At 38.2% G+C, this 13180-nt stretch overlaps 1 protein-coding gene across 1 annotated transcript; it reads left to right on the top strand.

Annotated features, from left to right (window-relative positions):
• The first annotated feature begins 2140 nt into the window (after positions 1 to 2140).
• PARD6B (Partitioning defective 6 beta) lies at positions 2141 to 7802 on the top strand. The gene is made up of 5 exons (XM_051210162.1): positions 2141 to 2299; positions 2337 to 2433; positions 2471 to 2696; positions 2731 to 2929; positions 5961 to 7802. Exons 2-5 carry the CDS (start codon positions 2398 to 2400, stop codon positions 6589 to 6591), a joined length of 1092 nt encoding a protein of 363 aa, XP_051070128.1. The 5' UTR covers positions 2141 to 2299; positions 2337 to 2397; the 3' UTR covers positions 6592 to 7802.
• The last annotated feature ends 5378 nt before the right edge of the window (positions 7803 to 13180 follow it).

Raw genomic sequence — 13180 nt, 5'->3', positions numbered from 1 at the left:
ACATAATGCTAACATTATTGAAACATGTGTGTTATTGTATTTTTGAAGAAACCCGAAACGGTTTCTTCACAACACTTGTGTACCCATAATACGTTCGTGAATATTAATAATAAAATATAATCGCCCTGGTTATGTGTAGTCTGGCCCGGTGATACCCCTTTATATTTTTGTGTGTTTTGGGGGGACACCGTATCATCTATAACTATTTTTTGGGTGAACACAAGTTTGTAAATATGTTACCATTCTTGTTCCTTCCTCCCAGTCCATGTCGTCCCATGATATCTTGATACCCGATGTCGTTCCTTCTGATATAAGCGTCCAGTTTTCCCATCAGGGTGGTCAGGCTTTTTACTGAGCACTACGCTACGATCAAATGCAGCCTCTCATATAACTGATCTCCATCGTCCACATTGCTATCATTGGTGGGTGCTTAACATTGGACAACATTAATTGTAATTCCCTCATTCTTCGCTTGAGCGGATCCGCTGATGTCCCCGGATCCGTGAGATAACTATTTTATACACACTTCCCATGCTTCTTCCGACAACATCAGTACAAATACATGTGTGAGGAGCATTTCCTTCTTCATGTCCGGAGTACAACAACATCTTCCGAATCTAATATTTTCTGTCCAGGTTGTCTCCAATGGGTTTCACTTATCGTGAGGACCGATAGGTTATATCTGCTCATTTTCGTAGATATCTGATTGGTGGTCCTGGTCTACCACATTGCCGAACGTTCCATGTACCTATAATAGTTGTTGCTCCGATTGTTAGACAGAGTTTAAGTGGTTTAAATTGTTTATTCTGGTTAGGGTTTCTTACCAAGCTTGTTTTCCACGGGATGAGGACGCTGACCCCGCACTACCCGGCTTCCGGACTAAAAATAAGCCCAGAAGGTTTACAGGTAGAGTTTTAGGATCACATATTTAGTGCGGATAGTAGTGTTATCGTGAGCACACCTGGATGTCTGAGTAATGTCTCTGTCGATTCATGTCCTCGAGTTCGCCAGTTTGACCTCTAAGTGTTTTATGTCGAATTAAATCTCAAGATGTACGTGTTCAGCTCCAAAGATCGTGTGAATAGGAACCAGTGTCATCACTAGATACATGTTATCGTCAGAAGTGTGCGTATCCACAGAAAGGAATGTGTATCCAATATTATGACAATATGGGAAAAATAGTTCCAATGATTGCCATATATAAATTCAAAGCGTTCGCGCATAATTACCGGGGGCTATGTTGTATGAAATGAGCCAAAGCGCTCAACAGGATTATTAGCAATCAGTTGGAAGACGGCAGCCAATAAAGTCAGAATTTGATGTATATACGAACACATTTATTTAACGAACCACAATCAGCATACCATGAGAAAAGTGAACAGTAATAATAGAAGTCAATTTAAAAAAGTGTTTGGTCAATGCAATCTTCGTATACATTGCATAGAACCACGAAAAACTACGAAAGGTGACAGAAATTGTTTACAAATTATGTTTATTTCAACCCACCCCAAACGCCCAAGAAAAATGACAGTCAATGAACTATCTTCTGTATCTTTTAATAGAAGACTATACTTGTTTGAGTTCAATAGATAACAGCGGTCACTCACCGCCTTGTCTCTCTTAAATTACTTATTCCTTCATCGATGAACATTTCTACGTCTTAGTACTCAGCCTTCATTCATAAGAACAGTATAACGGTTGGTCTGTATTAATCTTTACAGTATGTACATCAGTTAATAACTAAATTTGCCTTGAAAGGGTTCATCAGTGGAGTCAAGATCACTTTCTCATTTAGTGTGTTCTTGTTGCTTACCACTATGAGAAAAACAGTGTACTACTCTGAGTTTCCTTGGTCAACGTTTTAGGAGCTGTTTGTAAAGACTTCGAAGATGGCTATTCTTGAAGAAAACAAAAATAATACATTTTGGCAGTCAAGCCACTATTTATATATGAGTTCGTAACATGAGATCACCCTTCATCTTACAATAAGATGGATAGGAAGTAGATGTAATCGTTCTAGTCGCACCTTGAAAAAGGTTTTGGAAAATCATATTTATGGGTTAATGTCTACTGTTTAAAGAAAACCTAATTTCTACATCTTTGTTAAGATGAGTAATATCCTCTTGAACAGAGCGTTCTAAATTGGCTCTTAAGTTGAATTTAACTCATTTGTAATTAAAAACGATAAAATTCATGTGTTAAAACAATCATAATAATTCTACACTTTTAAAGAAAAATTGAAATAGGGATTATATCTTTCCATAAACAAATACGCTCTCCTGTCACTAAGACCCAAAAAGTAAGGATATTTCTATTTGACTTAGCAAAGTTTGAAGTTTGACCCTGTGAACAGTTTCGAATATTGCTTTGGGAGCGAGCTTTGAGGTTGGTTGGAGAATGAACCCAGGCAGGCTTGTAGAAGTCAAAAGCAAGGTAATTCTATACAACACGAGAATAATTCCCATTAAAGTTTGGTGCCGAGTTCCGGCGATTCAGTTTCATGGCAGAGGATACACTACAATACAACGCTTTCTATTCCCTACTTGAACGTATTCACATGTTGTTCAACATCCCTTTTGTTATTCAGTATGTCGAGCCGAAAAACGCAGATTTACTACCGATAAGTAATAATAAGAATTTCGAATTGGCTGTAAATTCTTCAAAGCCTTTACTTAGGATTTTACTTCAGCGAAAAGGTGTGTAGATTCTTATAACTTTATTCTTGCATAGGTGAGAGTTATGGAGAAATTTACGGGTACAAATCTTCTAAACATGGTCTTATACATCGAGGAGCGGCCGACACTCTTCGGAACTTCGGTGGCAGTGAGAAACATCGTCGATCTGAAAAACCTGTCATAAGCGTTATGAGTGACTTCCACTTGGTCTCATCGATACTGGATGTTGATATTATACCATGGACATTAAGACGGTAAGAATTTAATCGTTTGCAAATAGCATCTTATAATGTTTACTTAAGCCCATCCAACTTCCTATAGTTGATGGCTTGAAGTTGTCGAAACACATCCTTTCTGTACACGTTAAAATTCTGGAGATTTTTTGGCCTTCGGGTCTTCGCAAAAATCACTGTTTATCTGTGATGCAAGACTTTACGAAAGTTATCCGAACAATGTTACTTTAATTAAAGTCATAATCTTTGGTTTGTTTGTCAAAAACGTGCTGTTTTTGATATGCATAAGAATTCAAGACAATTGTCTAAATAACTATCGGCTCGTCCATGCCATTTATACTGCTTGTAAGTTATCACGAATTTAATTTCCACACATAGCATCATATAAACTGTCTCCCTGAGTTATTAAACATAAATTGTGTGGGAGATTTCATCTACATAGAACTTGGCACAAGGGTGTGTTGCCCTAAATGGCCATCTCAATTCGCACAGCAGAATAAAAATAACAGAAGGGATTGCTGGAATTCAGGATGGATAAGAAAATAAGAAGTAAATTCATGTGAGTCCTTGTGATCGACTTTCATCTATTGCATCCGGAGTCTCTAACCATGGATTGTGTTTATTGAATCGACCACCTTCAGATAGTCTGGATCTAATTACAGGACTCAAATCAACAGTTCATGACCTCCTGAACTGATACCACGTTTCTGTTTCAGCCTTTTAAGTGCTAAAATAGTACAGAATAATTGTCAAAACAATGATGTAGTGTCATAGCTCCTACAGCTCATACTTGAGGGACGTGAAGACGTAACTGTCCCCCAAAATGTCATGTAATTTTATATTGTGTTAGTGATACAATGAGAATACGTTTATCGGGATATTGAGATATATTTGTGCTATACATTTCGAAAAACATGTATGTGGAAAGGTAAAAGGTCAACTGTACAAATTAGAAAGTGAAGAGAAACAAAGGTATCAAATTTTCATGTACATGGGGAAATGTACATAGTGAAGAGCAATCGTGACCTCCCATTAAGGGCAGCTGGGCACATACTGAAATGCATTGGTCAAACAAGACCAAAAACCAAGCAAATATCTCCCTCCATTGCAAAATACTTGGTTGGGACGAGTCAGAGTTAATACTAAGTCAGCTTTCGTAGTGTTATACAAAAATGTTCATGGGCCTATACTGAGGTCTACTGAAGCCTTGCTTTTACGAAGACTGGAACCTCGATTGCATTGATCTTTCTTACTACCCAATTTGTTTAGTCCATCTTTTATCTTTTTATATACAATGTATTAATATATATATATATATATATATATATATATATATATATATATATATATATATATATATATATATATATATATATATATATATATATATATATATATATATATGATCGGGATGTTCGGAATGTATTGCGCAAATATATCTTATAATTCTGATAACCTTCGTCTTCACATCGCATTTTCCGAATTTATCAAAGGGGCCAATTGTTTTTGATTTCTAATTTGTCACTAACAATGTCTCCCCTCTTTCAAGTGTGCACCAACCCAAATTGTCACAGCACAGTAAGGGGAAGTCTAAAAAGTAGTCGAAATAGTGATACTAAGAATTTATACATGTTCAATGTGGTCCGGAGAGTAGGACTGACATATAGGGATGAAAAGTATAAAATAATATTAAGATTCAAGGTTTCTAGAAGGCTAACTGTCGAGTACACTTGTCCTACTGTTATTGATTTTGCAAAATCTCATCCATTGTTTCCAACTATGAATTACAATTATCTCTTAGATTCTAGCTACGAAGCCTTAATTTTTCTTCTTAGTTTAAACTAGTAGTCCGTGTCTTCATTGACTGATGCTATGTCTTCACTTGGTCTTTACTAGATTTCTTTCAACCCACTTCTGCTCCGGTTAAGATCGTTACGTGCACTGATCGAATTCTACCTACCAAGTTTTAATGGGGCTATTAGTGTAATTAACCTGGCAGGAATCCTTCCTTGACGTAGTTCTCGTGTTAGCTGGCACCCATTAACATCAGTTTCCTCAAGATTTCAGACATACCTAATCTATGAAGTCAACAGATCTTAGTCTGAGGAATACAATAAATCAATCGCACGCTTTTTGATTAAAATTTAAAAATTAACTACCTTTCCAAGTTATATCGGTTGACAGGGTCTAAAGTTGAATAAAGTTGCGTGAATGTACTCCTTGTTACCTTGTAAATCTAGAGAATTTTTGTCATTATACCTTTCATACTGTGTTTACTAGTATTTTGCTCATATATTTGCATCCCTCTATGTTAAAAAAGAAATGTATTGTGAAATCCTAAGTGAAACTCAAACCATGCTGACGAGCAAAACATTAGATTTATTTAAGTCCAACTATAACTTCATTCTTGATATTTTCTGTACACTTAGGGTTCAGCTATTTCGAAAAATTTTGTCTAAAACCTCATACCAACTTATTTTACTAGTATTCGTATCACTTTTCTTGGTGGTTTTGATGTTTTTTGAACTGTTCTTGTTGCACTTATCTGAAGTATACCAACTACAATCTTTTTGCACAACACATGGTCTAACATATTTGTTAAGTATTAGTTTATGTATCTTCGAGTTTGAGCAACACGCTGTTAATGTTATGAGGAGTAGTGATACTGACCGGCTTCCACAACTAAAAAATAGATGGAGCGGTGTTCAAATCTACGAGGACTCAGTGGTTAGAAAGTTCGATTTTGAGCAACTAAGTTACAAGTCCAAACCCCGCTCCGGCTACTTCTGTTTGGCAATCATGTAGTATCACTCACTAGCCCACATACTTAGAGTGTGGTTTGTAGTCAAGTAAATGAATCTGTACGTAATAAATGAGTTGTAAAAAGTTCAAATTTCTGATCTGTTTGAATGCTAAGTGCCTTAATTACTAAGGCATCGCTTCACTGTTTACAGATTTACCTTGATCTTTATTCTCTGTCCATATATATATATATATATATATATATATATATATATATATATCCATCTAATTTTTGTAATTCTTTATTTAGTGTAAGCCTGATCCGTTCACCTGGTAAACAGTTCGGTTTAAATATTCGTACTGGTGCTATTCAATATTATACTAAAAATGGTTATGAAACTATTCCAGCCTTTTTTATATCTCGTCTAGCCGAAGACGGGATTGCTTATAATACTGGTTTATTAGCTGTGAATGATGAAATAATTGAAGTGAATGGTATTGAAGTTTACGGTAAATCATTAGATCAAGTCAATGATATGATGGTTGCTAATAGTTCAAATTTAATTATTACTATTCGACCAGCTGATCAAAGTATGTGTTTAGTTCCAAGAGAGATTTCACGTTCAAGATTTTCACAAAGTTCTGATCTTTTATATGGTCCACGAAAAAATATTCCAATAACTGGACGTAGTTCACCACTATTATTATCATCATCATCAACAACAACAACAAATTATCCTCAATCTCAATCACAATATATTCCATCTCAATTATTATTATCATCATCATCATCATCTCATCCATTAACAACAAATGTTGTATCCTCAAATAATCATAATCCATTAACTAGAACAAGTGGATTTAATGGTGATTCAACAATTCAAATTAATGAAGAAATTGAAAGTGATGATGATATGAATGTTGGATTAATTACAATATAAATGGTATTCAGTTTATTATTTGTTCTAGTTTATACATTCCTATTTATTTCATACATATACACATTTATATAGAGTTGAAATCTCATATCAATTTAGCACAAGGTAATGAACCTTTTTTTGTTGTTGTTCAAAGACATATCTCCTATTGATATCTATTAGTACTGTTTTGTTGCTTTTTCTTTTTCTATCAAACATTTTGTGTTATACTTAAGGGGGACCTATTGAGTACCCTTCAATATAATGGGTTTATAGAGACTAAATGAATTTTGTGCATTATCTACATGTTGATTGCATCTAAGCCGTGTTATTCCTTCTCCTTCTCCTCCTCTTCTTCTTCTTCTTCTTGAGAATTCTCTATAGAGAAAAGTAAATGTAAAGTATTATGTAAGAGCGTAACATATCATCCTAGATACATACATATACATGTAGATAATTTATTTGTGATCATCTTTGAAATCATAATTCTTTCTTCTTTCATTTCCATTATAGAATTAAACAACATTCTATAAATAATCTTTTTATTTTCATGAAGAAAACAACAATAAATTCCAAAGTTTAAAAAAAAAGTTTTTTCCCCCCTCTCTCTCTCTCTACCCCCCTCTCTTTTTGCCTTTTTTTAAAATCTCTGTTCCTTACATATTGATAGAAACAAACAAGCAAACACAGACACACACACACACACAGAAACATTCAAACATACAATTAAGCTCATACATATATAAACTGTTTTACATGAATGATTCCATTGATTAAATGTTATTCATTTGTTTATTTTAATTTTCTCTTGGATATATATTTTTTTCCGGTTACTAAGTGGTATATATTATGTCTGGTTACCTTTTCTGATTATGGATATGGGTTGTTTTTTTTTCTTTCGTTTTTTTTGTTTTGTTTGATATTATTTCACTGGTTTTCTATGGATATATTTACTATACCTACACATATCAATAGACATTGCTCAATCTACTACTCATAAAATTGCACATGAAGTAATTCTTTTTAATTTATATTATTTACTTTTTCTTTTTTAAAAACAAACAAACAAACAAACATGAGAAACTTGACAAGGTCCTTATGATATAATTTACTTTTGCATCAAGTTGTACTGTTTAGAAAAAACAAGTGATTTTTAGTATGAGGTAGTTTTGATGAAGATCGTTCAACTTATTTATTGGTAGTTTATTTAGTAGATTAATTGCCATGGTACGGCGGAGAGTGGGGAGCGTTAGCACTCCCTCTCGAAATGCTCTCACATGGTCACGCGTATATAGCCTCTGCCAGGGAAGTTCTACTCACTGCCTTCTCGTAGCGGGGGTGTTGTTTACGAAATTGAGAGGACGAAAAGCGAACGGCCGGCGCTTTAACCGGGTTGGTGGACATGGAGAGTCCACCTGGGGGGAGTTGGAAAATAACCATAATTCCAAACCAATGGTGCACATGGACTGGCTCTAGTATCCTGCGGGAACAAATGGCGTATGAACTGATCGTTCGTCACCGACCACCATGGGACTGCATCTCCTTATGTTGCTCCACTGCCTTGTGGATCAGACCTTCAGATCGAAGGCTCCGGGTGTGGCCCCCCTAAGAAAATCACCTGCTTCTGTTTGGGCACCCTGGCAATATCATAGCCCTCACACAAATCGAGTGATTTATTTGACGCATATGTATTTGGTGCCTCCTTGTATCAATATCTATGTGTTAAAATAAATAAATAATGTGAGATTAGAAATCGTTTCAAATCAAAGTAAATTGGATAAGTGTTTTCGTCATAGTATCCTATTTATTTATTTATTTACTTACTTGAAAACATAAACATTGGTACAAGAAGGTATCAAATAAACATGCGCCACATAAATCATTTGATTTGTGTAAGGGTTGGGATACTGCCCGGGTGGTCAAACCGAAGCAGGTGATTTTCTTAGGGGACCATACCTGGAGCCTTCGACCTAAAAGTCTGATCCACATGGCAGAGGAGCAACTTAAGGAGATGTAGTCCTATAGTAGCAGGTGACCAGCAATAGGTTCATATGCCATTTATTTCCTTAGAATACTGGAGCTCATGTGTACCATTGGTTTGATATGAGGGTTTTTCAACTCCCCTATGTGGATCCTTCATATCCACCAAACCGATTAAAATGTTTGACATTCACTTTTCATCCCCTCAATGTCGTAAACAATAGTGATGCCGCGCGAAGATAGTGAGTAAGAATTCCCTGGCAGTGGACCCCTCAGTCAGTCAGCTACAACGTAGGGCCAGGCACATATATGCATCGGTCCAAGTTGCCATACCTCATTAACACAAAAAGATGAACACCGGATTCATAAAAGTAGTTATGTAATATATAAAAGAAAGATTTTATGTAAGGATATAGTTCAGAACGAAAGAATCAGTTCGTAGGAAGAAAGATATGAAGCGATTTTAATCTCTTAGTTTAAGGGAAGACAGAGAGTGTATACACCGACGCCATTGTGATCGATTCTGAGCCATGTCACACAGTCTCAAATAACGCGGACCCCAACGAAGTAGTCTGCATCTACCAACATGGCTCAGACTAGAAGTTAGTGACTATCAAGTACTGATGCCACGTTTTGGTTTGGCCGCCCCTAACTTTCTTCCAACCATCTCCAACACCGGTTAGCATTGCACGTTGTGGTAATCGGTGTTCAGGTATACGCAACACGTGGTCCAACCATCTCAGTCGATGAAGATTCACAACCTCATCAACTGATTTACCATCATTCCCTAATACCCTGCGTGTAACCTCACTATTACTTACCAGGTGATCCCAGCAGACGCCAGCAATATTTCTGAGGTGTCTGTGGTCAAATACTAGTAGCTTATGAGTATCTTCTACTATTAATGGCCACGTTTCACAGCCGTAAAATAGAACAGAACGAACTGCCGTATAATGTACTCACCCCTTCATTGATAGAAGAATATCTTGCTTTGCCATAGGTGACATAAGTTGGCAAAAGCCAAACGAGCTTTTCGAATCCGTGCTGAGATTTCGTCAAACACCAACCCGTTTGGGCTGATCAGACTTCCAAGGTAAGTGAAGTTGTCGAGGCGTTCGACTACTTTACTTCCTATCCTTAGTCCAGGTGTTGACTCAGGCCAGTCCTAGAGCAACAACTTGCATTTAGAAGGGAAGAAACGCATCCCAAACTTTCTGGCATTGCTGCTCAGTGTTACCAAAAGACTGCATTTTATCAGCGTCTTCACCAAACAGGACTATGTGATCTGCGTATTGTAAGTCGATAAGTGGACCTCCTGGAAGGAGATCAATACACGGGAATGTTATTTCCATCAGTAGGTCTATGATGAAGTTAAACAAAAATGGAGATAGTGGACATCCTTGACGGACACCACTTGAGGTTGCAAAAGTAGATGACAGTTCGCCATAAGCTCTGACTCGACTGGTAGTGTTCGAGTAAAGAGCCTTCACAAGGTTTATGTACTTCTGGGGTACGCCTTTCAATGACAGACACTGCCACAGAATCTCGCGGTCTACTGAGTCGAACGCTGCTTTTAAGTCAAGAAAGACCACCATTGTCGGACGCCGCTAAGTATTCCTGTGTTCTAGAACCTGACGAATGGTGAATATGTGGTCGATGCAGTCACGACCATGTCTGAAGCCAGCTTGATTCTCTCATGTTTGCAGTTCACGAGTCTTAGTTAGGCGTCCGACAATTATCGAGGCTAGTATTTTAGATACTATATTAGTTAAACTAATCCCTCTATGGTTGTCACAGGATGATTTTGACCCTTTCTTGTATATTGGGACGATAAGTGATTGTGACCAGTCAGGTGGGATAACGTCTAACTCCCAGATTTTAGCTAAAATATTACTTAACCTAGTCGCTAAAATTGGACCACCATCCTTAAAGACCTCTGGAGCCAATCCATCTGGACCAGCTGCCCTTCCTCGTTTCAGATTAACTATAGCGTTTTGAACTTCAGCAAGAGTTGGGGGACCTACTTCAATGTTCCATTCACACTGTCTGGGAATGGAGGGTAGTTGTAGAGTAGCTGAAGGCCAGCTGAAATGTTCCTCTCAACGTTCTAAACGTCTGGACTGGGAGCAGATGAGAGTGTCGTCTTTTTCCGAAATAGTCTGACTTGCACTTGACTTATTAATTCCAGTTTCTTTTATTAGTCTGTAGAGCTGTCTTGTATTCCCTATAGCCGCCGCCTTTTCCATCTCTTTTGCTTTCGTTGCCCACCACTTTTTCTTAACCTAGATCTGATTTGTTTACGCTCTTCATCGTGTTCAGAACCTGATGGGATGAGTTTACGAGAATCCATCAGTGCAACAGACCTTGAAGAAATCCATTGGTTCTTTGTAACCTTGTGGTCTAAATCACTGATAGGTGTCACTGCTGTTTCCACAGCTGCTTATATATCTTTCCAAGTAACATCTGGGTCAGCCTCGTTTTCAAAACTACCTAAGTGTGACCTCAAATGTTCCTGGAACCTACTTTCAGTCTTCTCGCTACTCAATTCAGTTCTAATGGGTCTTTTTAGTGTGGCTTTTTTGCGTCCAGTGAGGCGCAAGCAGATGCCTGCCCGTATTAGGACATGGTCGGAGTCCAAGCAGGTACTCCAGAATGAGCGACAATCTTCTACCGACCCTCTCCAACGATGACTGATGGCAATATGGTCTATTTGAGTCCATCGTTGGTTTGGTGCAGGCGGTCGCCACGTTAGACGATGTCTCTCCTTATGCTTAAAATTTGTGTTTGCTAAAAACAAACGATTGTCTGAGCACAGTTGCAGCAGCCGATCATCATGATCTGTTCGTTATGCCGGAATACTAAAATACCCACCTAAATGCCTTTCTGTTTGGTTTAAACTACCTACTTGGGCATTAAAGTTACCTGCTATGAGTACTATTTCTGAACGTTTAGCTTTCTGGAGAAGTTCAGATAGCTTTCTGTAAAATTCATCTTTCACTTCATCCGAGCTGCAGTCGGTGGGAGCGTAGGCAGAAACGACAAAAAGGCAACGACGTGTGTTCCTATCCTTCTGAGTTCTTACGGAGCCGTTTAGACGAACAGCACATAGACGACTGTTAACGGGGTTCCACTCTAACAGTGCTTGTTCCGCCCTCATGCTTAGTGCTATCCCTACTCCTGCCAGTCCACGAGAACTGGCCGTTAGGTCACCAGATACACGTAGGGTGTATCTCGTCGGCTCTCCGTTTTGCCGAGGTGAGATCAAGTGAATGACCACACTGGAATCCTGTATGCGTGTTTCGGAGACACAGCATACATCAATGGTACGAGATTCTAGGGTTCTAGACAAGGAAGCCTGCTGACCGATTTGACATAGGGTGCGTACGTTGAAGGCTCCAATGTGTAGTTTGGAGCGAGGTTTCAGTAGACCTGGGACAGTGTTTCGCGCACTAGAATCGTTGACTATGGTGACACTTGAGAAGGAAGTCAAAAGAGGAAGTTTAGAGTTGAAAGTCAATGTAGGAGGAACAATAGGAATCGAGGAGGGAGGTTGATTATAAATACAATGGTCTTGAGTGCTGTTTGAAGTATGAGGGTGGTTATTACCTCCCGGTTGCCCACGCCGTGGAAAGGTTCTTCTGCAGGTACCTGAAAACAAGATTGGATTAGAGGTGGTCTTAGTGACCTGAGAGCGTAACCTCAGTGCCCAAGGGACAACTGCTTGAGTTCAGTCACACACGACCCTTATTGTGAGTAGTTTTCGTGTTAGCTCCGTACTCGTTGAGACCTAACCGCCGGAGAAGGGTATCCGTGGGATAAGGTGAGGTGTGCATTTTTAGGGTGGACCTTTTCTAACCCCACCCCTCCTAGTGGGAAGGCAGCATCGCTGTCATGGTTGTCTGAAGGAAACACCTTACTGCTGTCACACCTCTGTAAAGTCAGCAGTACGACTTCTCCTTCGCACCTTAGGTTTGTTGCTTTTAGTCTTACCGCTCTTCAGCTGACCTGTCTGATATGGTAGGACCTTGAGGAACGGTTGTTCCAGCCAGTATAGCTCGGTTGCTTCATCACGATAGGCAAGCTCGACCACCACGTCAAGGTAGCAACATTGAACACAAAGGACTGAGACTTCCATGTTACTGTAACTTAAAAATCTGACTTGAGTAAATACAAAAAGTCATTCTTACCTTTGGATACAAGCAATACTAAAAGATTTACCCAACGATAAGTAATTGCCACTGACGTTTTTGTTTCGTGTGTGGGGATTAATAGGAAAAAAGGGTAAATTTAGCATGTTTTTCCGGTGATGAGAGGAAAGTAAGACTTTCTGGAATGTCACCGCTTTATTCACCATTTGTTCGCCTTTATTTTTGCTTTATTCTTTGCTTGCAGTTTATGAGTATCCCAGCAGTACTACAGGACAAAATAAATTTGTAGAGGGATTCAACAGACAACGTCAGATGAAAATAATAAAACGTTCATTCTACTTACTATTAGGTCGTTGATTCGAATTCCAGTTCATCCTTTTTTATTTAAACAGCCCAGTTACACATCTCTTGACTTGATACAGAAAAAGTTCTGTAACTCAAAGCTGAATACACAGATCTATGTTTGCTTAATCAAATTTTATACT

Source organism: Schistosoma haematobium, chromosome ZW, assembly GCF_000699445.3.
Source record: "Schistosoma haematobium chromosome ZW, whole genome shotgun sequence".
Classification (NCBI taxonomy): Eukaryota; Metazoa; Platyhelminthes; class Trematoda; order Strigeidida; family Schistosomatidae; genus Schistosoma; species Schistosoma haematobium.
The sequence above is the reverse complement of the archived record's forward strand: the minus strand, read 5'-3'. Positions and strand labels throughout refer to the sequence as shown.

Bases quoted from the DNA above. Each gene is read 5' to 3' on its own strand.
- PARD6B (XM_051210162.1), top strand. From the start codon at position 2,398: ATGAACCCAGGCAGGCTTGTAGAAGTCAAAAGCAAG. The intron at 2,434-2,470 runs GTAATTCTATAC...TTCCCATTAAAG, and splicing joins TTGTAGAAGTCAAAAGCAAG to TTTGGTGCCGAGTTCCGGCG. The intron at 2,930-5,960 runs GTAAGAATTTAA...TTCTTTATTTAG, and splicing joins ATACCATGGACATTAAGACG to TGTAAGCCTGATCCGTTCAC.